The 26,322-nt window shown below is 37.4% G+C and overlaps 4 protein-coding genes across 9 annotated transcripts; 3 read left to right on the top strand and 1 right to left on the bottom strand.

Annotated features, from left to right (window-relative positions):
* The first annotated feature begins 373 nt into the window (after positions 1-373).
* Positions 374-3,322, top strand: LOC137711464 (uncharacterized). The gene is made up of 5 exons (XM_068450710.2): positions 374-791; positions 1,638-1,877; positions 1,966-2,052; positions 2,171-2,304; positions 2,816-3,322. The coding sequence occupies exons 1-5, from the start codon at positions 552-554 to the stop codon at positions 2,922-2,924; spliced, it is 810 nt and encodes a 269-aa protein (XP_068306811.2). The 5' UTR covers positions 374-551; the 3' UTR covers positions 2,925-3,322.
* Positions 3,323-4,650: 1,328 nt separating this feature from the next.
* Positions 4,651-8,674, top strand: LOC137710508 (putative serine/threonine-protein kinase WNK3). Of its 4 annotated transcripts, none has more exons than XM_088695481.1 (8): positions 4,651-5,034; positions 5,252-5,289; positions 5,463-5,690; positions 5,791-6,014; positions 6,121-6,278; positions 6,760-6,940; positions 7,010-7,150; positions 7,275-8,674. In XM_088695481.1, the coding sequence occupies exons 1-8, from the start codon at positions 4,948-4,950 to the stop codon at positions 8,114-8,116; spliced, it is 1,899 nt and encodes a 632-aa protein (XP_088551607.1). In that variant the 5' UTR covers positions 4,651-4,947; the 3' UTR covers positions 8,117-8,674. The 4 variants fall into 4 exon arrangements, with proteins under 4 accessions (XP_088551607.1, XP_068305651.2, XP_088551608.1 ...); XM_068449550.2 differs by having other exon boundaries at positions 4,671-5,034; positions 7,016-7,150; XM_088695482.1 differs by having other exon boundaries at positions 4,693-5,034; positions 7,019-7,150.
* Positions 8,675-9,388: 714 nt separating this feature from the next.
* On the top strand, positions 9,389-11,348 carry LOC137709823 (elongation factor Tu, chloroplastic). Its single transcript, XM_068448809.2, has one exon. It carries the CDS (start codon positions 9,750-9,752, stop codon positions 11,202-11,204), a length of 1,455 nt encoding a protein of 484 aa, XP_068304910.2. The 5' UTR covers positions 9,389-9,749; the 3' UTR covers positions 11,205-11,348.
* A 272-nt stretch (positions 11,349-11,620) lies between these two features.
* Positions 11,621-15,635, bottom strand: LOC137709825 (protein DEHYDRATION-INDUCED 19 homolog 5). Of its 3 annotated transcripts, none has more exons than XR_015963428.1 (6): positions 15,345-15,566; positions 14,436-14,847; positions 13,741-13,883; positions 13,484-13,561; positions 12,262-13,379; positions 11,621-11,991 (listed from the first exon to the last, which is right to left on the bottom strand). XR_015963428.1 is itself a non-coding variant. In XM_088695480.1 (6 exons), the coding sequence occupies exons 2-6, from the start codon at positions 14,668-14,670 to the stop codon at positions 11,880-11,882; spliced, it is 783 nt and encodes a 260-aa protein (XP_088551606.1). In that variant the 5' UTR covers positions 14,671-14,847; positions 15,345-15,566; the 3' UTR covers positions 11,621-11,879. The 3 variants fall into 3 exon arrangements, 2 of the variants coding, with proteins under 2 accessions (XP_088551606.1, XP_068304911.1); XM_088695480.1 differs by having other exon boundaries at positions 13,165-13,379; XM_068448810.2 differs by lacking the exon at positions 14,436-14,847 and having other exon boundaries at positions 13,165-13,379; positions 15,345-15,635.
* Between the last annotated feature and the right edge of the window lie 10,687 nt (positions 15,636-26,322).

Here is a 26,322-nt window from a genome sequence, read left to right as displayed (position 1 = left end):
TACTGAAAGAAAAGTATAAGCTCCTGTTGAAACCCCATTAAAAATTGACTCTCTAAATAAGTAGGGTGATGTTGGTTCAAGTTTTAATTCTTTAGATTTTTGGACACGTGTCCAATTTTAATTACACTGATTGAATTCAGTCGGAGCTCCAGCTTTTCTTTCGGCAGCCAATCCTTATTCTTTTTACACATGCCTCATGAAATATTACATTTAAACTTTTATTTGGTATGTGAAGAAAAGGGCTAGTCATCTTCAGGCCCAAAGTCAATTACTGGGCCAGATTATACCGTTGATGTAGGCCCGTTTGTACAATCCTTGGGCCCAAATCCGAGCCCTAATGCCTTGAAGCCAATGAGGGCATTTTCGTCCATCTACCCTGAACATAAACCCCATTTCCCAAGCGACCGTGGGTTTTGGGTAAGCCACCGGTCATCCCTCCCCGTTTGGTTCCCTAGAAAACCCAATAGAAAATTGCCTCCATTTTCTCGTTTCCGCACTCCATTTTCTCAGCAACCAAACAGAAAATTTGATTGCATACCCACTTCGTAAAAATGCAGTCTTTAAGCGCGAGCATCCGATTGGTCCGAAGACAGAGAATAGACAGCTCAAAAATTGCTCATTTTAGATCAATCGGAGCTTACCAATGGAGCAGCGGTTCTGGGTTTAGCTCGTCGGCGTCGGATCGTTTGGCGTCTGCCAAGAAATTGGGGGATTCTTCGGGGTTGGGGTCTCTGAAAAGTTCCTTGTTTCAGTCAATTTCCAAGTTTTCGTATCGGTCTTCGGCCTCGTTCGTATGTTTTCAACTCGTTATACTCTATTTAACAGCATTTTAGCATGTTTTAGTTGATATTTAATTTGAAGATTACACTTTTAACATGTTTATGGTATTGGATTTTACTTTGAATATGCCTGTAATTTGTGAATTTTAGGTGTTTTTATTCGAAAACACAGTGTTCTTCGTGTAAACGAGTTACTGGGTGTTGGTACATTTGAAAAAAGAAGATTTCTTTGTTAACTTAAAGGTATTTGATGCACTTCGAGCTTGCGAATGAGTCTACAGGCCGATTTGCTTCGCATTTTGCTTTTCGTTTTTTGGAAGGTCACTTGCCAGTGTGCACAATGGAAAGGGATCTTCTCCGGATCCCTTTCCTCCTAATCCACCATGTCCGTGATCCAGACCATTGAAATTTAATCTGACGGCAACGGCTAGAAACAAGGGTCCCTTTAAAATTTATAATAACTGTATCCGTTGGATCAAATTTCAATGGTCCGGATCCTAGACTTGGTGGATTAGGTGGAAAGGGATCCGGAGAGGATCTGTACAATGGTCATAAGTCATAAATTTTGGTAGAGAAGGTGAATTGGACGACTATTTTTATGTGTATGAGATGTATATATAGTTACAAGGGTTAACCCGAACACCTGTAAACCAGAAATGTGATAGAGAAGTAACTAAAAGATATTCTGGAGATGTGGATTATGACATAATTACTGTACAACTAGGAAACACGAACATTAGATGACACGTCATAAACACATATTTATGTTATACAGTGTGGAATTCATCTGAAGTGCAATATTTTGTCTTTCCTTCCTATCATCGATTTTTTGTGATGCTGTGTACTATATTGTACCAGACTACGACTAGCTCTCCAAGTGAGACATCAACTTGTTCGTGTAGTTCCAAGTTATTCAAGAGTGCTCGACCAGGATTTTGTCGATGTGCGGCAGTTTTACCTCCTTTCCCAAGCAGGTGCATTACAACAGGGGCAAATCCTGTTCAATCAGCTACTCAAGATTCAGGAATGTATGAGTCTGATGTAGCTCCTCGCATCAAATTCAAGAGGCTTGATAAAACTGCTCACCACATAATGCAGGCATGCCTCTATCTGTTGGTATTCATGACAAGACATAACGCATGTTCTATTCCTTTTATATTTATATTGGCTCATTATATTTCTACAGATTCTAGATAAGGAAGCTGTAGAGGAAGTGAGGACACAGAGAGAAATACCGGATGTAAGGCCCGGGTACATGGTGCAACTCAGAGTGGTATGTTGTGTTCATTTTGAAAAATTAAAGTTTTGTAAGCTGCTTTATGTTGTGGACGGAGTTCCTTGCGAGATTGAGTAGATTCTTTTTTTCCCAATGCTTTTCTGTATGTGAACAGGAAGTACCCGATAACAAGCGACGTGTTTCAGTCGTGAAAGGCGTTGTGATAGCTAGACGTAATGCTGGTCTAAACTCTACAATTAGAATCAGGAGGCAAGTGGCCGGGGTCGGGGTTGAATCTCTCTTTCCACTGTAAGCAATTCTGGTTTTTATTTTCTTTGACATTGATGGTCCTAGCCTGTATTGTCTTTGCTACCCTGCTTTAAGATGTAAAGAAAACATGTGATTTTCATAGTGGGATGTCCTGGAAGTGGGTGTATTGAAATTTTCCCGTGACAACTTATTAATTCTCAACTCTGATTATACGGGTATTACATGCTTGTACAACTTTATGCATACGACAATTCAAAGATTAGTTTGTTGTTGATTGTCTTATAAAATGTACATTAAAATGGAGCCCGTAGAAAGTTACTGAATTATATAGTCAAAATTCTGTACTCTAAAAATAAGAAACTAACCATGCTCAGTAAATTATTTTGTATGCAAACTGGGTGTAGTGTCTTCAAACAAATATTTATATTGATTGCTGATTAGTTCATGTGCAACTCATGTGTGGGATTTGCCTATTCCTATCATTTGTTTCACATAAGAAGAACTGTGCTCAGTCTCGACAAAATTACTGAAAGTGGACAACGTATGGCAGGTATTCGCCTAATATAAAGGAGATTAAGGTGCTGGACAAGAAGAAAGTGCGGAGGGCGAAGCTGTACTATGTCAGGGACAAAATCAATGCATTTAAGAAGCAATCGTAGCCGGTGGGATCAAAAGGATGTTGCCTGACGAAGATGGTACCCATGTATGACTTGGGTCAGAAATCCAGCAAAATTTTTGGTGATCTCTTTTCCTCTTATTCTTTTGAATGCGTTATTAGTCTCTGAATCTTCGTCAAGTCTTTTGAGAATCTGAGATGCCTGGTAGAGAGATGTGCGAGTTCAATTGAATACCGGGCAAGTTACCTGAATATTTTACTTTAGAATGTACTCAGGTTGATGAATGTTATCAAGTTGGCATAAATGTGATTGTTACTCACGTAGACTGTTTTATTATTTATTTTACTTTGGTTAGCTTCTTCTGTAGTTTCAAGTCCGTTGGCCATCTCTTGCGTTGCTTGCTACGGAGAAATGAGAAATTTTTCAGTGTAATTGTCATATTTCTTTGTGATGTTACTAATCCACATGTTACAATATGATATCGGTGGACAACATGATTTAAACATAAGCGACCTAGGGTACGAGTGGAATTGTAACGCATCATGGCAGTGTGACCAGTCACACTGAATCCTTTGCTGACATCGCTTAAAACAATATTTGACAGTCAACTTTTGAATGCGTGAATTGTAATTGGTAGGTAGGACAGAGATCCCCTTTTTTTTATTTTTTTTTATTTTTATTATTATTATTATTATTTTTTTTTTATTTAAATTTAAGTACATCGATATTTTTACATTAGGAAAATGAGAAATTCGGCAAAGCCACACAATTGGCAGTCTTATTTGGTATCGAATTCGTCATCCATAAGATTCGAACCTAAGATCTCTAATTTTTTAGATAAGAGGAATATCATCATATCGTAGTAGTAGGTCTTTTTTAGCTTATAGTTTTTGGACGTGAATTGAAGCTATGAGGTCACCATCAGCATTTGTGTGCTAGTTCGTCACGTCTTTATGAATTAGAAAGAAAATGGTAACTGGTGATAAGATTTCTTTTGGAAAAATTAATTTTTGTACATTAGCGTGACGAACATGATTAATTAAATTACGATTAATTAATGTCACATTAGGTGCTAAATATCCTGTATTAAAAATTCGACGAACAACCCACTAACCTTATAGTACAATATCTAGTTGTGTCGCTCTCATGAATACTAGGTCCATTTTTTGGTGTTGGCGGAGATTAGTTTTGGTGAGTGTCTTTTGATGTTTCGAACTACAATTTACACACGTATTAAACTATGATTTAAATATTTTCACTTTAAAATACAAATGGGATCTCTCTTTTCTCTAACGTGTAACTTTGTTCAAGCTACCATCTCATTTGGAAATATTTCTAAAATGACTGAAAGCGTTTTTGGTGAATGTGTTTTTAGATTCAAAAAACACTTGAAGCGTTTTAACTAAAGATTGGTTCTAAAAACACTCTTATGAAAAACATTTTCAATCATTTCAAGGCGCTTTCAAACGAGTCATTTTCAATTGATTGGTAGTTTTATAAAACTTAAACAGTTCTGATCATGGATTAACCTGCTAACTGGTTAGCTTGCAAGTTTATAAAACACTACCACTTTTTTGGATGAATATTTATTTTAGCAGTCGTCTATGTATTAAGAAAGTCAAACTAATATTAATCAGTAGAGCCCACTTGCAAAAATTGTCAACCGTTGGATGGTCGCACATAAAGAATCAACGTAGCAGTTTAAGGTGCGAAAGCAAGCTGAAGAAACGCGCGTAGCACATTACTCCCACTTGACCGAAATAAATACAACAAAAATAAAATAAATCAAATCAAAATCTCAGTTAGTTCTATCATCTGACTTGCTCTCTCTCCGTCTCTCTGCCAATCCGACGGCTTCGCTTTCACGTCCCAATCTCTCTCTCTCTCTCTCCTCCTTTCACTTTCTCACACCTCCGCAAACGCACGCTCCTACGTCTGTGCTCTCCGCCTTCGTACTTCAGCACCTCCGACTGCCGGTTTCCTAATACGGTGCGTATTGGAGTTTGATCCGAATCGGGTCGTTTTCGGGTCGATTCGCTTGGAAAAGACGAACGAGTCATCGACAATGCCACATGATTTGTCGTCGGAGCAGGACACCGACGATGCCGATAGCGAGTTCGTTGAGGTTGATCCCACTGGTCGATACGGTCGGGTCAGTGGCCGTTACTTTTTTCACTCTCTCTTTTGTTTTAATTTCCATTTTTTTCTGTTCTTTTTTTAATTATTTGTCGATTTGATTTAGCTGGTTTACTTTTGAAATGTTTGGAAATTAATTACTCAATGCCTTAAAGTCCTAATATTTTATGAACAAAGTTGTGATTTTTAGATTGATATGTGTTGAATTCTCTTTTGTTTTGGTGATTTTGCAGTATAAAGAGGTTCTAGGAAAAGGGGCTTTCAAGAAAGTGTAACCTTTTTGCTCTCATTTGTTTATTTACTTATTTATTTTGTGAATTAATTTTTGGGTTTTTAGTTGGATACAAATGCGTTTGAATTTGAACCATTTTACTTGATATTATATCGAGGCCGAATTGTGTTGTGGATCTGTTTTTGTGTGGCCTTGATCGGTAAGGAACTTAGATATCGAGCATTTGATGAATTGGAAGGAATAGAGGTAGCTTGGAATCAGGTTAAGGTGGCGGATCTACTACGCAACTCCGAAGATTTAGAGAGACTTTATTCGGAAGTTCATTTGCTTAAGACTCTAAAGCACAAGAACATAATTAAGTTTTACAATTGGTGGGTCGATGCCAAGCATGAGAACATCAACCTTATTACAGAGATTTTCACTTCGGGAACTTTACGACAGTGAGTTTTTAGTGATCTGTTGTTGTATAACATTCAATGTATGTGATTCCTTTATGCTTTTATTCAGTGTCCCAGTGTCTCAGTGTCCATTATCGTGTAGGTACCGGAGAAAGCATAAGCACGTTGATTTGAGGGCGTTGAAGAAATGGTCTAGGCAGATCTTAGAAGGCCTTTGGTATCTTCATAATCATGACCCCCCAGTAATCCATCGAGATTTGAAGTGTGACAACATTTTTGTCAATGGGAACCAAGGTGAAGTCAAAATTGGTGACCTAGGACTGGCTGCTATTCTTCGACAGGCTCGTTCAGCTCACAGTGTCATTGGTGAGGACTACAATTATAATCATTATTCATATTTTTCTTCTGGGATAGTATTTAGTTCAGAATCTTTAGTAACAGAGCCGGCAATGTAATTGTTTCATTTCTTTAGGTACTCCTGAGTTTATGGCGCCAGAACTTTACGAAGAGGAATACAATGAGCTTGTAGACATTTATGCCTTTGGCATGTGCATGTTAGAGTTGGTGACCTTTGAGTATCCATATGTTGAATGTTCAAATGCTGCTCAAATATTCAAGAAAGTGACATCAGTAAGGGCTTCATGACCTTTTTATGCATATTTTCTATGTCATAGTTGAGAAGAATTTCCTGTCCTTGAAAGTTACACCAATTAAAAGTGTGGACATGAACAGTCACTGGATCTATCAGACTCAAGTTTTTTAGTATTTTAATTTTTCTAGATACATTGCATTATTATTTCTTTTGATTGTGGTTAATGATTCATCTCATTGGATTGTGATGCATGATTCAGTTGTTTAGCTTATTTCACTACAGGAACTTTGGATCCTTTCCCACCAATAGAAAGGTTTATACTTGTAATTCTAGGCATATTTGCACAAACGCCCCTTGATCTCCTGTTCCAGGACGAGCATAAATTTTGTTAGTTTGCCACTTTTCTGAAAAATAAAGTTGTTAGGAGGATTGTGGCGAATGATTGTGATACATTCTAACATGGTCCTTGAATCAGTTATAACATGTTACTTATATCGGTTCTTTTTTTCATTATGGGAGGGAGTAAAGCCAGCATCGTTGTCAAAAGTGACAGATCCTGGAGTTAAAGCATTCATAGAAAAATGCATTGTGAAAGTTTCAGAACGCTTGCCTGCAAAAGAACTTCTTATGGATCCTTTTCTCCAATCAGATGACGATCGGGAAAGTATAACTCGCTCTCTACGACCCAATCATTACTCAGGTAAAGTGAGTTTTTTATCTAGTGCTCAAAAGCTTTTTGTGTCATTCTCCTCACATTGTGACATGCTAGATGCAGAAGGCAGTTCTGATCAGATTGATATTGAGACAAAGGATATGGACCCTTCTCATGAGACAAATCGAGACTTCAGTGTGCAAGGTCAGAGGAAAGATGACACGATATTTCTGAAATTACGAATAGCAGATTCTACAGGTAGCCTTTTCTTTCTTTTTCTTTTTTTTCCCGCTTTTCCAGTTTATTTCCTTTTCAGTCAAAGAAGTATGTTTTTATGCCAGTTCCTGGTCTTAAAATTGAGAAAGTTTCCACTTGGGCCCAGGTCATTTCCGAAATATTCACTTTCCATTTGACATTGGGGAAGACACTGCAATTGCTGTTGCCAGTGAAATGGTTCAAGAGTTAGACCTGACAGATCAAGATGTTTCAACAATTGCTGAACTAATCGACTCCGAAATCCATTCCCACATTCCAGATTGGCCGATCGGAGAAAATTCTGGAGATCATATTGATGGTGAGGCCTCAACTCCTTATAGCCATGCTTCTGAGTATAAGGAGGATGCTTCCCCCGTGATACATGAGGCCCTTCTTTCTAGTAGTCTTGCGTTAGAAAGATTGCCTTCAGGCCGCAAGTACTGGTGTGAATCACCCAAGGAAGGCGGTGGAAATTCTCCAGGGAAGTATGTCATTACCAATTTGAATTCTCCAGCGGATTCGGTCACTGCAGGAGGTGCTGAAGAAAACGAGAACTCTCCTGGTAGCTGCCCTAGGGAGGAAGATGATGAAATTGGTGCTGGCGCCTCAAATTCACCAAATGGTGGTGTTGAGGAAGATGAGAAATCTCCTGGTGGCCATAGAGAGGAAAATAATCCAAATGGTGATGGAGCCTCTGAATCACCGAGTGGTGATAGTCATGCAGCTACTGATCCACATCTTATTAATGGAGTTCATCCATTTGAATCAGAAGAAGTAAAGATCATTGCCGAGAAACTTGAGAATCTATTGGTAGAACAGAAAAAGGAGTTAGACGAGCTCAAGAGGAAGCATGAATTAGCAATATCAGACCTATTGAAAGAACTCCCACCAGTTTTCTGTCAAAAAGTTTTAGATAAGTGTAAGACGAGATTTCCAGACTACAAAGTGCGGTATGAGGGAGACAGCTAAACCAATCAATTTGCAGATTCAGCTTCCCGTTTCCATTTCATATCTCCACTGCCAATGCTGGGATATATAGATTATTCAATTGATTTTCCAGTGACAGAAATAGAAGTTGCAGATATATCCTGTACTTCGGTAAAGGTTGGGGAGCATGAGCTAGTGGCTGTGTTTTTTGCTGCTGGATGTGGATATTGAGGGAGATTTGTAATCTAGATCAGCTTGTAGAGTGACCCGGGAAGCCCTACAGATTCCGGCAGTTGGAACTCCCGCGAGGCAACACATGAGTCTGATAAGCCGATTTGATGCCCGAAGATCAACAAGCTCGCCTACATATAATGAATACGCGGTAGCCATCACATGGAGTACATACCTGTACAGATAATTCTTTACCCTTCTTCTTTCGGTTATACCTCAAGTAAGTGCGTTGAGCAAATGAGAAAATTAATTTAAATTTCTTAACTTTGGGGGGTTTACTTGTCTGTCAAGCTATTGTTGTGGCATGCTTTGCCCTTGGTTTATTGTTAAATTGCATAATAATCATAACATGAAAGTTGAAATTTATAATTTGCCCTTGTTTTTTCTGGATTCCAAAATATGAGGTTGGTGTTCGTGGCACGTTTGCCATGGTAGATTGTGACTCCACAATCCATGGTTTCATATGATTTGTTTCCAAAAATTAAGGTATTTGCATCAACTACGTGGCACAAAGGGAGTCTGGCTTTTGTGGGTTGCCATCACATAATGGACACAAATCACCATCGATCAGTCGACTGCACATACTTTGGAGCCACAACTTGATGAGGTGCATTATGTCGGTTTGGAATTTCTTTTAAAATGACTGAAAGTGATTTTGATGAGAGTGTTTTTAGAATTAATGCTCAGTAAAAATGCAAGTGAATCATGAAAAAACACTTAAAGTGTTTTTGATAAAAGCACATAATTGTTGATTTTTGCAAAAGTATTTTAGTGTTTTTAAAATCCAAAAATATTTTCAATCATCTTTAAATTACTTTCAACGAAGCCTTCTCAAATGAATTTAAGAGCCCCATGGGGATTTTTTCTTTCTTTCTTTTACTTTAAAGAAAATAAATTTTTACAAGCCATTTTTCTCTTTCTTAACATTTCTGTTTACTTATGTTTCTTAATAATCATTTGATTTATTCATCAAACGATCAGTGGTAAACTTGAGTGTATAATGGGACGGAAGAGAATGTGTGAAAAGCCGCTGAAATGTTTTCGTTGAAAAAGAGTACGATGGTGAGTTGCCAAATCAAACTATTTTCAAAATAATTTAATAGTTTAAGCTTTGAAATTTATAGAAAACTCGGAGCTTGAGGATGGATATTCATACTCCAGAAGTTCATTGCAATTGGAATCGAAATCCCTAAAAATGCAAATAAGAGCAGGAAAGGTTTTATTTTCACACGTGTGAGCCCACAACCCTGGTTGCACAGAAACGCCAAATTCCCACCAGTAATCCACAAAGACTAATCCCTCCAAAACTCTGAGGCAGAGAAATGGATAGACCACCCCATATGAGGTCCTCTGTGTCTTCCTAACCAGATAACACTCATCTCACTCTCTCACTCTCGCTCTCTCTCTCCCTCTCCCTCTCTCTCTCTAAAGACTCAGTCTTTCCATGGCAATTTCCACAGCAGCAGCTGCAGCTGCAACCTCAGCCTCCTCAAAGCTCACATGCCCATATGCCTCCACAGCCTCCCCATCCCCCACAACCTCTTCTTTCTCCATTAGACCTTCTTCCAAGCTAACCCACCTCTCCTCCTCCTTCCTCAACCCCTCCACCATCCTCCACCTCACACCCGCCTCCACCACCCGCCACCACCGCCGCAACTTCACCGTCAAAGCCGCCAGAGGTAAGTTCGAGCGCAAAAAGCCCCATGTCAACATCGGCACAATCGGCCACGTCGACCACGGCAAGACCACCCTCACCGCAGCCCTCACCATGGCCTTGGCCTCCATCGGCAACAGCGTCTCCAAGAAATACGACGAAATCGACGCCGCCCCGGAAGAGCGCGCCCGTGGAATCACCATCAACACCGCCACCGTCGAGTACGAGACCGAGAACCGCCACTACGCCCACGTCGACTGCCCCGGCCACGCCGATTACGTCAAGAACATGATTACCGGCGCCGCCCAGATGGACGGCGCCATTCTCGTCGTCTCCGGCGCCGACGGCCCAATGCCGCAGACCAAAGAGCACATCTTGCTGGCGAAGCAGGTGGGTGTGCCGAACATGGTGGTTTTCCTGAACAAGCAGGACCAGGTGGACGACGAGGAGCTCCTGCAGCTCGTCGAGTTGGAGGTGAGAGAGTTGCTTTCTTCCTATGAATTTCCTGGTGATGATGTGCCTATTATTTCTGGATCTGCATTGCTTGCACTAGAGGCTCTAATGGCGAATCCAGCCATTTCGCGAGGCGAAAATCAATGGGTTGATAAGATTTATGAACTTATGGACTCTGTTGATGATTACATTCCGATTCCTCAGAGGCAGACTGAGCTGCCATTTTTGATGGCCATCGAAGATGTGTTTTCGATCACTGGCCGTGGCACTGTCGCCACTGGCCGTGTCGAGAGGGGGAAGGTTAAGGTCGGAGACACCGTCGACATTGTTGGCTTGAAGGACACCAGGAACACAACTGTCACCGGTGTTGAAATGTTTCAGAAAATTCTTGACGATGCCATGGCTGGTGACAATGTGGGGTTGTTGCTTAGGGGTATTCAGAAGATTGATATCCAGAGAGGGATGGTTTTGGCCAAACCCGGGACTATTACCCCGCATACCAAATTCGAGGCGATTGTGTATGTGTTGAAGAAGGAAGAGGGGGGCAGGCATTCACCGTTCTTTTCGGGTTACAGGCCGCAGTTTTACATGAGGACTACTGATGTCACCGGGAAGGTGACTTCGATTATGAACGATAAGGATGAGGAGTCGAAGATGGTGATGCCTGGCGATCGCGTTAAGATTGTGGTCGAGCTGATTGTTCCGGTGGCCTGTGAGCAGGGGATGAGGTTTGCTATCAGAGAAGGAGGGAAGACTGTTGGAGCTGGTGTTATTCAATCCATTATTGAGTGATAGAAAATACAAATTATGTGGTCTCAACTTGTTTTTGCAATTTGGTGCCAAACTTCAACTCTCTCAGCTTCAATTTTTATCTAGTTTTTGACATTTTGAAGCAATTTCCGCAATGAAATGTTATATATTTTGTAGGTTTCATCATCCCAATTTGCTCTGCTTTTTGTGATCAATAACGTTATTGTTGCATTTTATAGCTCATATTTTGTATGTTACCAAATGAATCAACAGCTAGAAACCGCTTATGTCCGACCGATTTGCCATGCCTCCGCTGTATGAGCTTCAAACGATATGGCCACGGGGTTGCCTAAAAATTAGGTGAACAAAAATTTGGTACTAGTATATAGATTAGTAGATAATATATTCACTAAACCTGCCATTATCTGCTAATCATCACTAATTATAAAAAGTCTGCCTTTAAAACAAGCTGTTTATATATAAATAGACATTTAACGACACATTGTACACGATATAGTACACATATTGCCTTGCTGCAGACAAATATTGTCCATCTCAAAGACAACTTCTCTCTTACTTACTTGCCTAACATAGAACTATCTTACTTTCCTAAAACCATGCTCCGCTGTGTGTGCTGCGAGTGCCGGATGATACACCGTCCTTAGCGACTAAGATCAGTCCTCGGCATCCTCCAGAAAGCTTTGTATTCTGATGAGTTCATATATCCAAGAATATGGTTGATGCAATCAACTCTTGCACGAATGTCGCCCTCTGCCTCCTCTCTTCTCTATCCTTTTCACAAGCTTCATCTGGCAGAGATGGCTCGGCGCTGCACAGACAAAATGCATCAGTAACGGGGCATCAACAGGCATCACCATGATATCACATATCCTAAATGTTAGTTAGCGAAACCAGTAGAACTTGCAGCGCAGTCGTGTCATCATGACTTTACCCAACAAAGTAGAAGAAGGGCAACGGAAGAGTAATAAAGGGAATTAATAACAACTTGGTGAATTACCCACTTACGACAAATATCAGGGCAAAATGAAGTGAAACAACCGAAGAAGCATTAATAACAAGTAGTGAATTACCGACTTACGACAAATATCAGGGCAAAATGAAGTGAAACAATTTAATACTGCATCTTGATGAAATATGTCAGACACAACTGCGGGATAATGGTTGGGTTTCCTTGTTTCCTGCTTCCTATTTCACTTCATCTCCCCCACAGAAAACTGCCTAACTGGTGTGATGGAATTGTAACTGTCCTTCACTTTTAGTGCGAAAGTGAAGTTGGTTGGAATTGAAGTAACATAACATTTCAAAAACTAAAGAGCCCAGGTAACGTAAAAAAGCACTATCCCATAATTCCCAGATGATTATGCAACTTTTCGGACATGTACAGTTAAGGTGTCAACCATATATTTCGAACGGTAGTAAACTCATCAGATAAAGTTCCAAATCAATACCATACAAAGCTACTGGTGTTCATTGGTTATTAGAATCAGTGAAAGTAAACGATTAAACAAGAGGTTACGAGACGAAGATAGGAAACAAGAGGAAAGATCTACAATCATATTACGATAACTTAGACCCTAACAGAACTAAACAATTCAAAGGATTTGCAAAATCAATATATCTTGAAATTTTTGAAACCGTAACTGAAATCAGATTTAGATGCAATGTAAGCCTTTCCCAGATACCAAATAGTTATTAGGGTTGGAAAACATTTATAAATCACAAATCTTCTTTTTTGGAAAGCTTATAAACAGAAGATCTTTCGTACTATTGGAACATATAGTAAGGACATTTAGTTTCTGCTTTATGAAATCACTATACACCTGGGTTTTGAAGACCCATTTGCGATCATATCATCGGTCCATAATACATGGTGATATTAAAATAAAGATTTCTAAAGTTTGAAATCCCTATTGTACCTCACACTCAAACAATCACTAATATGGTATCGTTAAACTTTCATAAAACAGCACAAGGAGTGTACCTTTTCAGGCCGCAAGTGACACGGGAATCGATATTGGAACAAACATCTTCGGGGATACCTTTAGGGTCTGGAAAAGACATATTGCAGATAAATGGTGAGAGGAGAGGATCAGGTGCAGATTCCTGTGCATATGACCTTCCATTTTTCAGCAGTGCCTTCCCAAGCATTGCTGAACTACCAGGCCACAAACCGGATTTTTGCGATTTTCTCCTGTGCTGAAAGATAACAGATGAATCCCTTAAGGGTCCGACAATGATCAACAAAGTTATTGGCTAAATTGACTATTATGAATCCCATGACCCAGTACAGGTAATAATACCTTGAAGGAGCTTGCATGATGTACCGTAAAATGTGCAATTACATCTTTCCCCAGATTCGCAGCGCACAAAGGACAAACCTGGAATAGCGGGATTAAAGCTACCATCAGGTTCAAATTCTAACTGAAACATCCATCAATTTCACACAGCATCTTTTTTGTCGAAACCTTAAAGGAATGACCCAAGAATTCAATTTTGATAACATCTATCTCCTTTAAATCGCACTCCGACAAAATATCAGGTAAAGGAAAGCGCTTACTGCATTTTTAAAGTCAAAGCAGTGTTCTTCCTCCAAGTGGCCGCAGAGCAATGGGACTTCAATATCCACATAACAGAAAGGGCATGGAAAACAAGATTTTGCATCGTCATCTCCTTCAGAATCTTCCAAAGCCATATGATTATCTATTTAACATATATAGAAGATAGGAGATCTATCAATAGAAATAAATCGCAGATGTATATATGCACACGTGTATATGCGCGCACACGTGGATTTAACAAGAAGAAATCAAACGCTTCGTGAAGGTTGATCTCAGTATTAAAAGAAGGTACTTGTCGTTTCCATTAAAGCAACATCTCAAATGTTCAGCCATTTAAATTACGGGATCAAACACATGCAGACAAGCACGCATGCACATACACTCAAACGGACACAAAAATGACTATATTAGAATGATAGAACCTAACACGCAGCTATTACTCCGGCCCCAAGAAATTACTGTAAGTGAACTCTTTGCCTCGCATTGGGCAATCAAGTACGAGATATTCATGAAACAAACACCATTTGATTCTTCCCCAATCGGACAATAGGCAGAGACTAAGAAAATATGAATGCATCTTGTTATCTATACACTGTATAAACTGCATATGAATTAACCAGTCTCAACAACCATCCAAAAGCGGATTTTTCATCTTTCTCCATATGTTTTTCAATCGAACCCTCAAATTTCTCACCTTCACGAATAACAACACTAGAAGCACCAAGCTCAGATTTTCCTTCACCCAAGGCCTTGGACAAAAGGGCTTCTGCTTCCTTCAATATCTGCTCTCTCAGTCTCTCCAGATCTTCCCGATAACACTCAAGTTCTGATTTGTCTACATTTCCCTCTCCAAAATTTTCGTGCCCATCATATTCTTCACATTCACTATAATTTTCCTCATCTTCTTCATCCCCAGTATAATTTGTCATGCTGATAAATCCTCTTTAGTCTCTCTTTTGTGGGGTTGATTAACCCCAATATAATCAAACTTTCTCCACCTAATTAATCAAAGCTTCTTGATTTCCATGTGGTCTATACCAAACCCTAATTCAATCAGAAATTGAGAGGCCCAAATAATCACACAAACAGGCAACCCTAAGTCCCTACTGCAATATTACAAACAGGGAAAGCTTTTATGAACAAATCTAGGAAACTTGATAAAAATACCAATATTGCTCATACGAGATATGGAAAATCTCAGATTTTTCGGACTTTTTTATTTTATTAAAATGTGATATTTTCCCATATTTATATTTCAGGATAAAACATTATCCGCTTGAAAATTCAAGCAAAAATAGATCACTTAAAACAGGGTTTAACAAAAAAATTAGTAAAAAACAATGTGCCAATTTCTTTCTTAAATCCAACCAAAGTTTTAAACTTTAATCCCAACCCAGTTCTAGAAATCTCTCACACAAGCATTGCTTTACTCAAACATAAAAAATAAAAATAAAACTGAATCGGTGCAAGTTTTATTAAAATTTAAGGACCTCAATTAACGGATTTTTAGTTCAGGACCAAATTTAAAATATGGTGAAAGGAAAAGGACTACTAAAGTTTACTCAAAAGAAAATGTTAAAGCAAAAACAGAAAATTGAAGTACCATAGTGAAGGCGAGCAGCATGAACAGCAGAAAAGCTCTTAACTGTATGAACCCTGGAAGCCCACAAGTCAGCGTCCATGGTGAGCCAACTCTCCGGCGACCCAAGTCAGCTTTTTCCGGCGACAAACGGTGGAAACGGTCCCCTTGGGAAATGGGTTGAGATCAAAAGGCTTAAAGTTCCAAGCTTTGAGAGAGATTTTGGGGTGTGAGTGTTGTGGTGATGTTTTGCTTACTCACTCTCCTCTCTCATATATTGCTCTGACACTGAGTTTTTTCTGACACACAAAAGATACTTGATGGATAGATGACACGTAGACTTTTTATTTATTTATTACACTATTGTTTTTTTTTTTTTACAAGATGAAAACATGTTAAATCATTTGTATGGTAACGCAAATTTGAATTTTATCGATAATTAATTTAACATCTAATTTAATTAAATTTATAGTTTAATAAAGAAAAATATTGTACCTGATTAATTGCAGTAGCTGCAGTTCTGCTTGTCAATTGTCAATCTTTTTGTCAAAGTGCAGAGAAAACCATGATTTTATTCTATTTTTGTTTAATTATTTAAATATTATATTTGCTTTCATGCTGCATTTGACATGTATTAAAGCAGGATTAGTCTTATTTAATAATTAAGTCATTGTTTTGTTATTTTTTTGGTCAATTAATTAATGTGATTGTTTAATGACCACAAGAAAAGAAAAAAGAAAAAATGGAGTTGGTTTTATTTTATATGACTTGTGTGAAATAACCTTTCTGCGCATCACATGGAAGCTTTTGGCAGGTCTTGAAAGCCATTGATGCTGACGTTGCACTTCTTTTGGGACCTTTATCTTAAGTGTGAATGACGTGCGGTAATTTGGTGAGATTTGGATTCTGGGAGTAAGGCTACAAGCCTACAATACTTGACGGATAGTGATAGTCATCCGCTTATTTTTACTTATCACGTAAGTTTTTTAATTTTCAATCGTCGGATCAAATAAATTGAAAAATATCATTAGTTAAAAATTAATAAAAATATATGAAAAGTAAAAATAGATATTTGAAATACTACTTAGAGTCTTTAAATCCAATTTAATGGTTGTCTAATTTCTTTTTATAGACGTTAAATTGGATCTAACGAATCTAAGTAGCAGAGTACTTAATATTTTCATGTATTATAGAATAGATTTCTTGAAAATTGTGTTCATTGTTTATAAAATTCAACGTAATGTTGCTTTAAATGTGACTCTTATGATATTCATTTATTTGGAGTTAGGAAAATCACGAATTGAAATAATATTTATGTTTTAATAAGGAAATTGTTATTAACACTCCAAAAATCTCATTCTACACTCCTCACAAATGTATTTTTCTTTCTAATTATAGAAAATTTAGAGTGTCAAATGAGATTTTTAAAGTGCTAAAACAAATCCCTTTAATAATTGTACGAAGAGCAAGATGTGGAACTCTTAGACGAGATTCACTTTCAAGAAATATATAATTATAAAAGTATCTCACACATCACGTGATCAGTCATTCATATACTAATTTTGCACCCCATAATCTTAAAAATGTACGTGAAAACATACTACACTAAAATATATATGCGATAACTTTACTTTCTAATGCATCTCCAATTTTACGTCTAGAATTCGTTTGGTAACAAAACGAGCATGTGCCGCCTTGACAATTACAAGGTAGGTTATTTCCAACTTACCTCCACACTTGTCGGGGTTTTCGAACTCGTGCCCTAACCAGAAAATACAAAACAATTAGGTTTTAGGTGATCAACTTTGATACACAAAGATTAATAATGCAAAAAAAGATGGGGAAACAGATGGGGGTGACAAGGACAACCTAATAACCCAAGGGTCAAAAGACGCAAAGCATAGATAAGCATGCGATAACAAGTTGGACAAAAAGTTGCTTTGGTGAGGAGGATGGTGGTGACTTAGCGAGTGGTTCATGCATGAACTTGGGCTAGGACGGTGCACTACACCTAGAAAAAGAGCCAAAAAACAAATGCTCAAAAGATGTGGTGGGACAACTTATTCTCTTAAAGGGATTAGCTCAATGTTCTAATTTCTAAAATACTCAAACCCACCAAAGGGGATTTGTAGTTCTCTTTTGTTTTCAACTTATAAAATAATCAATATTAGAGACTAGTTCTCCATAAGTTTAGTGACAAGTAATAGTTTGCTTGGCATGAAAGGAACTTAACAAAATCCAAAAGACATGTGAAAAGGAACTAAAATCTCGTCTGATGACTCAGCCTAAATTGGATTGTTTTAATTGAATTAGATTAATATAGTAGTCACTTTTTGATGAACTTGTAAATGTTAGAATTAAGCTTATTAAATTGGAAAGGAGTCCAATATATTATGTCTCCCAAGTGTTGTTAGAAGGGTTAGACATAATAGGATTGGCTTGTACTCAACTCCGATCTTAATCCAATCTTAGCCACCAAACAAGTATAATGGAATCACAATATAATCAGTGGATCCCAATTGGGATTGAGGCTAATTCAGGCTACACAAAATAACTAATGTTTGGGATTTGTTAGTTTTGTTGACTAAGTAAAACAATAATCCACTCAAATAGGAGATGGATTATGAAGACATGATTAATTTACATATTAATAATGATAATATGAGAAATATGCTTGGAATGGTAGACTTGATCTAACCTAAGATGCTCCATCCTAAACCGTAGCAAGACCACTATAAATACAGGTCTTGCGGAAGGGTTAAAGGCATAAAAAAACAGCAGCCTCACACTAGCCAGCCGAAATTCCTCTTGAGAATTTCCTCTCACCCTCAAAGTTTTCTTAAAACACTCGGTTCACCAAGGTGGAGGCGCTGTCCATGAAGGTCTAGCTTGTGTGTCTTCGTTGTTCCTCGCTCGAAGGTCGCAAGAACAAGACAATCGTTCGACTCAAGGCATAACTTCTAACTTGAGTATTCGTATACGTTTAACACGTACATATATATCCAACAGGGATGAACTGATATTTTCTTTGAACAAATACTAGGAAGGACTTAGCCCAAAGTTTGAGAATTGTGAAGAGATCCAACATTAGAATGGGCCAAAGGTGCTCATGGTAGGGGGATATCACTAGCCTTGACAAAAAAGGAAGCTAGGAAATCTTTTCATGGATATCTAAGACCACTTTGGACATATTTTTTCTAGGCAGATACTATTGTTTTGTGTGGATTTGATTTGATTTGAGGGACAAGTGGACAATCATTAGGGAGAAGTCATGGCCTTTTGGCAATTGTATGTCTCTTAATTTGCTAACACTAAAGCTTTAAGCTTTCATAAAGACACATTTTTAGTTTTTTTTTTTTATTTTAATTTACATGGACCAATGAAGATATGGATATGTTAATTGTCCCTTGATCTGCTGCCTCAATTTGTTCAAACTTAAAACAGAAAGAGAGTGGGACCGACAAAAGGCCAAGCTAAAGTCATTCTAACTATTTACCTTTTATGAGGATAGAACTTTAGACCAATAAGGCTACAAACAAGGCGGATATTTTTTTTTTCACCATTTTTAAATGATGGTAATATTCATTATCTTATTAATCATCGTTGAATGAGTTTTAAATTTTGAGATATGTGTAGTGGATCGGTACAAATATTAAAATTTAAACTCATCCAATAATAATAAAGGAAAGTAGTAACATTTCTGCCAGATTTCATGATATCATGATTCCTCCTCATTCCTCACTTCAATTATTCATTATTTCCCATCATTTAGTTAGTAAGAAAAAAAGAGTAAAGAAAGAAGAATATGATTATAGTACTCAAGAAAGCTTCATTAGCAGACTGATGGTCAATAGTCTACCTATGCTTTTCAAATCGGGATGCTATGCTCAATCTGTGCATGGTAAACAATTTCTACACCATTTTTCCTCTCCCTTTATGTACACATGTTTAACATTTTTCTTTGATTTTATTTGAGGAGCAACGGCATTGTTGTTTCTTTGTGACCGACAGGTTATTGGTTCAAGTTGTGTAAACAACCTCTTTGCAAAGTAAGGGCAAGACTCTCTCTTCGATTCCCGCAAAGCGAAAAACGTTACTAGCTTGTTTCTCGTATATAAAAATGGTGTGATGAACAGTGGTTCTAACGTCCAGAGGGAACCAGCACCAACCATTGTGGTAAATCTGACAAATAGGCCCCAAAACCTAGAGGACCATCACTCATCAGATGTCAAACTTGAGTTCCCCTAGCAATGGAACGTATGACATGTCCTTTCCTTTAGGGATAATGCTTGCATCACTGTGTGAATGCAAGTATCTCATCCTTTACAAATAAGGTATTTTTACCGTATACATTTCATATTGGAGCTATTTAATTTCTTAATATACATTTGAAGATTATCCCTACAAAAATCATTCGAATCATTTAAAGGCTTTCGTGTGGAAAATACATTTTCTTGTAGTGGAAAGCTATTCAAAAACCAGGCAGCACTTCAAAGTTTATCAGTCTCTTCTGGACTTCTGGGCTGTGCACTCTTCAATACTAATATTACAAATGGAAATGGAAATGAGTTTCTTCAAGACTTTTGTTGGGTCTTACTCCAGTTTTCTTTAGATTTTTACCAAAACATATGAACACCGTACTATTTTTGGTCGCAGTAGAGATACGTATAACTAAATTACATGAATATATATACCATATAGGCTAGTAATTTGAAATCTAGCTCAAATCCAACCCTAAGAGAATGCTAAAGCTATTAATTCTTATTCTACATAATATATACATACACACACACACACACACACACACACACACATATATATATATATGACTGCATAGTGCATATATATATATATATATATATATATATATATAGCAACTGCAAAGGCATAATTGAGACTAGGTCTTTTCATTACACATCCGTACTACATTAAATCTTACAAGAGAATGAAATATGAGAGCCTGACGGCATCATCATATATAGAATATATTTGCTGCATAAACTCAAAACGAAAAAACCTAAAAAAACTAGAAATCAAAAGGAAAAAGAAAAGAAAGAAATAAAATAAGGTGATTGATCGGACCAGGAGAGCTTCATTCCCCAGTTAATGGATGCTATATATCCATTATATCACTCTTGGCTTGGAGAGACCCCAAAGTTCTTTAAATGGCAGTTCCAAGAAACACCCATCTCTTGAAATTGAGGAAGAAATTAACCCTAATTTGGTTTCAGTACTGCACTGGAGCACCAAATATTTCAGAAACAGTTCCAACATCGTGATCATGGAGAGAGAAGATGTGCAGTCGAGTGAGAGTAAGAAAGAAGGCAGCAGAGTTAGAGAAACTCATAGAATATGTTCACATGGTACACACACACATATATATAGATGGACGTATAAATAGCTATATCTAGAATGTTATATATATAGAGCTTTACATCAGGGAGAGAGAGAGAGAGAGAGGTGAAATATTGTGAAGCACGCATAGTGTGGACTGTGGAAGTGTGGACATCTTATATTCCCGCATGCAGGTTTCTTCTCTTTAAGAACAGTGCTATAGGGCACGTTTCCACAGGGAAAAAGGAACACCCAACAAACAAAAAGGGGGACGACACACACACTGGTCACTGTGGACTGTGGAGGCAAATGTGTGTGTGTGTCTAATTTTTATCGTGGTTACATTTTTGTGAAGGCAAAGCAAAGTAGCAAACTTAAAGCATGATACATTGGTGCCCGTAAGGTGGGGCTAGCTAGCTCCCTAACCTTTGAAAAAGGGTCTTTATCTATGTACAGGTGTTTGAATTTTTGGCTCTTTCTCCCTTTTATCTTTTGGTCGGTTCATATCGAAAAGGGTTATAATTTTCTTTTTGTGTTGCCTTTCATATGCTTTTGTGGTTTGATTTAGGTTTACTTTATTTTCAACATCTTATGAGATTAAGTTAAATATCAGAAATTTAGCGTAGTTTGTGAAGTTGGTTTGACCATCAAAACTTCGTTAACGCACATTTAATTAGACCAAGACTAATTATGTCTTACCATGTGCAAATTGGTTGTTAACATTCTTCTTCCCCAACCTGCATTTCAGTATAAGAATTATTGTATAGTGGGGTTAACTGCATTGTTAAGTGTAAATATACCGTCATCTTATGATATTGACAGATATAACGATTTTACCGTTGATAAGATTGTGCCAAACTTGGCAGCGTATGTAAACTTGTAAATTGTAACTAAATAGGTCATTAAAGTGATTTATGGGTGATAAAGCCTAAGCCAAATGAGATATGTTGTTAGAAATCTGTTTGAAACATCTTCGATTCCGGATTAACAAAATACATTCTAAGTTTCTAACAGTCAGCCACCAATTAATTCTAAGCCACAAAACCCTTGTTTCCGTTGTCAGAACAAATTGGTTTCTGCATGAAAGCTGTTCACCTTGATTTTAGCTATAACTGTTGATCCTAAAAATTACAAAGCCTACGTGGCGCGCAGGCCGAGTAACTAATAAGCTAACTACGTCCTTCGGTTGAATGCGGGGCGTGCCAACTCGTCGGCCGAGCTCGGCCGAGGAGTAAAATTTGTTGATGTTGCGTTGAGCGCGTTGTTGACTTCTTTATCTTGCGACTGCGGCCGAGGAAGGAACAAATCTCGGCCTTTGGATTCTCGAGCCTGAAGACAAGGCTGCTAGTTCTACGAAGTTCAATATCAAATTCAGCTCTCAAGGTGCCGAATGTAGTAACCTGGTAACACCTCACTTCGCCGAGAAGGCTAATGAGATGACCTCTGCCAATAAGGATTTGAAAATCCTTCTCGACCGAGACTTGGATAGATAACCAGTCGGCCTCGACGCAGTGCTGTTTATCCAAACTGAAGGTGCTTCGGGAACGGCTGATTCTACGGCAACAGTGCTGTTTATCCAAACTGAAGATGTTCGCCGGTTGCCTTCACAGTGCTGTTTATCCAAACTGAAGATGTGTCGGCGGAAAAAAGAAAATAAAAAATCTCAAGATGTTTGAGAGGTTTTGCGCGGGGCAGTTGGGTGTTGAATTCGAGGTCCCTTGAATGATGCCCGTTGCACTGTATTTATAGTCTTGAATACCCAAGCCGTGCAAACCAATCCTAATTGCATTGTGACTCTGAGTCCTTATTTGTTGATGCTGACCACGCACTTATCCCAATCATAATCACTATAATTAAATAAAGCTCTGAAAACTTTATCTCATATGCATATAAGTCCACGCCTAATCACCTTAACCAAAGCTTGAACCCATCTTTTCCATCCTGACCTTCCAATTCAATCCTATTTGCGCCATCACCATCATTCAAAATCCACGTGATGCAGTCCCACTTTAACTCTGCATCTTGCATGCAATCCCACCTTTTCCTGGATGTGATAATGCATGCAATTTCATTAACCCCATTTAATTAAAATACTTGGCATCCTGCCAAGATACTCGGTGGCTATGATTCTTCCATATCTACACATGTTGTTTGAACTCTTCCGTGCTTGAATTATTAGAAGATAATCTCCTAATATGCTTAAAATGGGCTCACCAAATTTTTTAGAAATAATTTTCTTAATAATTCGCCAGATAACATTGTGATTATTAAAATCATAATATTATCTAGACAATCTTCCAATCCAATGGCTCAGAATTTTACTCATTCTACGGTCTCGATTGCTCAGGCCGATAGTGTAAAATCGGGTCCAAACAATAACATATCCAAAAATCAGAACATCCAACTCATATCCAGCCAGCTCCAGGCGTCGATCTGGGCAGAGGCTGTGCGGGTTACTCGGATCTTATCGTTTCAGGTTGTGAGTGAAGAATGAAGATGCAAAGGAAGACAACATAGAATCCATGAAAAATTTAGTCAAACCATGAAGCGGTAAGTTTAGGATTATAATTTACAGATTTTACTTTCATATTTCATATCGGAAGTTGATGAGTAACTAGTTCGTGATGAGTAAAGGGGTTCATACAATTGAAAGATTACATGTGTCATGCTAAATATTTGGTTGTCTTCACATTGCATCTTTGATATAATACACACACACACACACACACACATGAAAAACTCTAGATATTGCTTTAAATATGTTCGCATGTTATATAGAAAGCCAACGGAAATGGTAACTGTGCAGCACAATTTTTTTATGGCTAGATGACCAATTTACCCTTGCATAATTTGAAACATGATTTTGGGCAAGTTTTGAATTTTTTGGCTGAGGAGCATTTTGGTCCACTTATTTTTGTCGAAGCGCATGACACCAAAATTTTTGTCGAAGCGCATGACACCAAAATTTTTGTCTCATGTGCGACCCCAAATTCCACTGTTCTCCACTGTTCATCAAAGAAAAGAACAAAAAAAAAAAAATGAAAGGAAAGAGAGAAAATAATAAACAAATGACAAAGTTGATGTGCTCACGTAATATAAAAAATGTCTTTCATGTGCGGATAATAATGTGATTAAATAAGTTATCAAATGATTGTTTTTTTTTTTATGTAACAAACAATATTATCTACACTAAAGGGAGGGGGTGGGCTTAGTCTCACAATGGATTAGCAATAATGTGATTCGATCAGTTGTTTATTAAATATTATTTTCTCTATTTTTAAACATGTTCAAAACATCGTAAGAAGCGTGTAATGCCTGTTATAAAAACGGTCTTTCACATGCGGATAATAATGTGATTAAATTAATTGTCAAATGATTTTTTTTAACACACGATATTATCTACACTAAAGGGGAGATGGTTAGCTTGGCCTCACAATGGCTAACAATAATGTGATTCAATTAATTGTTTATTAAATATTATTTTCTCTATTCTTAATGTAAATTCTATAGAAACCGATTTTATTATCTAAATTCAGCTGCTTTAATTGGTTTATGAGAAGTTACTTCTAGCATGATCTAAAATTATTTATTTACTTCAATATTTGACTTTTCTTTTGTCAATACAACGATAAACAGTGTTTTAATATTTTACTATTTAATGTACATTGTTAAACAGTTTTTTAATATTTAACTTTTTCCTGTATAGTTTTTATTTTATTTATTTATTTTTTATTTTTATTTTCTTAATAATTAGTACCTCACAATGAGTGATTCAATCAGTTGTTTATTAAATATTATTTTCTTTATTTTTAAACACGTTCAAAATATCTTAAGAGGCATGTAGTACCGGTTATAAAAAAAAGGTATTTCTCACGCGCATAACGCATAATTAATTCTTTTTGTATACTTTTTTAATATAAAAACATTTAAAAAGTGTAAGTCCATCGTAGCACACCGTGTTTTTTTATTTTTTGTTTTAATAATTAATACCTCACAATGAGCTAGCAATAATGTGATTTAATCAGTTGTTTATTAAATATTATTTTCTCTATTTTTAAACACGTTCAAAATATCTTAAAAGGCATGTAGTCCCGGTTAAAAAAGATCTTTTGCACTCGCATAACGCATAATTAATTCTTTTTGTACAATTTTTTTTAACTTGTAAGTTCATCGTAACACGCCGTGGTTCAAAAAATATATTCTGCACGTGCGTGACTGGCGTGCATGAAGGCTAGTGTAAAAATTGAATTAAGAAACAAAATTTCATTTCTTTCTCCTCAATGAAATGAGGGAAACTCCGATTGACTTGATCCCTTTATCGAGTAAATAGGCAAATTAACTCGAACAATTGATGCAACCAATAGGAAAAAAAACAAACAAAATTAATTGGTACTATGTAACTCGTTAAGCTTAGTCAAGTTTTGGGGTTTGTTTTAGGAGTGTGACATGTGAGATCATTTAAGCATGTCCTAAGTTATATATGTGTCAAAATACTTATGTATGATATATATATATATATATATATATATGGGAGGTTCAATATTTTCTTATGTGAAACTCCCTTTGTTAGTTAGTGTGTCTATATTTGTCCTGACAATCGCTTGACACACACCCCTCTAAAGATAAGAACAACCATTCTGTCAAGTTTGCTATTGAAAAACGAATAAAAGGACTACCGTTGTTATGTTGCGTGAGTTCCCTACTCGATCCTTTCCGCGGTTCCACCGTCCTCTTTTCTCCTATAAACACCCGCCACGTGTATTCAGACTCTGCAGAACTTCCCGCACGCCGTTGAGAAAAAAGGGTGAGTTGCCGGTTCACTTTTATATCCGACACGACTTGGCGTGAAAGAAAATCAAGGTGCGGCCCAGGTGAAGAAATTTTTCATTGCGATGGAATACAAGTAATACATCACGTGTTATTATATAAATGATGAAAAATTTAATTTTTTTAAGTTATTAATTTTTTAACACACATATCTTACTATTTGTATAATGACACTTTGTATACCATCCCGTATTTCGATCACATTGAAAAATTTCTTTCCTAGGTGACCGTTCTTACAACATTGGTGGGTCCCTACTTGTGAAGGTCCTATATAAAGTTGAGAAATTTACACAAATGGCAGGTAGACTTTTTAATTTCTGTGTTTTTACCCCCGAAACTAGAAGAGGTTACAATTGACCACTTTCACTTAATATGTTTTGACAATATTTCACTTGCGTCCAATTCTATGCCAAAATTAACCTGTGTCCAATTCAACCCACAATTTTGTTACGTATAATCATGTGACATGTACGATCCAATTGTTTGAAATCGTTTTTAGTTAAGGAAGGTAACGTATATTTGATTGGTCCTCAATTCTACGGGATGAGCGCAAAATGAATGTAGATGGTATGTTGTCAAAATAACTGAATAAGGAAATTGACCTTCGAAGTTGGTTTGTGCAATTAACGTCCTCGAATTTTAGAGGATGAGTGCAAATGAATGTGAGTGGTATATTGTCAAAAGTAACTGAAGTCCGGTCATTGTATAAAAGTGGAAAAGTATGTTCCAGTTTTGCAATTTTCTCATAAAAGTACCATGGTCCCTATTTGGGTTGTGAAAAGCCCATGGATTCCCATTTGGGCCCATCAACATATGACGCAAGAGAAAATAACTTGCAAGT

Source organism: Pyrus communis, chromosome 6 (genome assembly GCF_041283825.1).
Source record: "Pyrus communis isolate YQ-2024b chromosome 6, ASM4128382v1, whole genome shotgun sequence".
Lineage (NCBI taxonomy): Eukaryota > Viridiplantae > Streptophyta > Magnoliopsida > Rosales > Rosaceae > Pyrus > Pyrus communis.
This window is presented reverse-complemented; position numbering and strand designations above follow the sequence as displayed.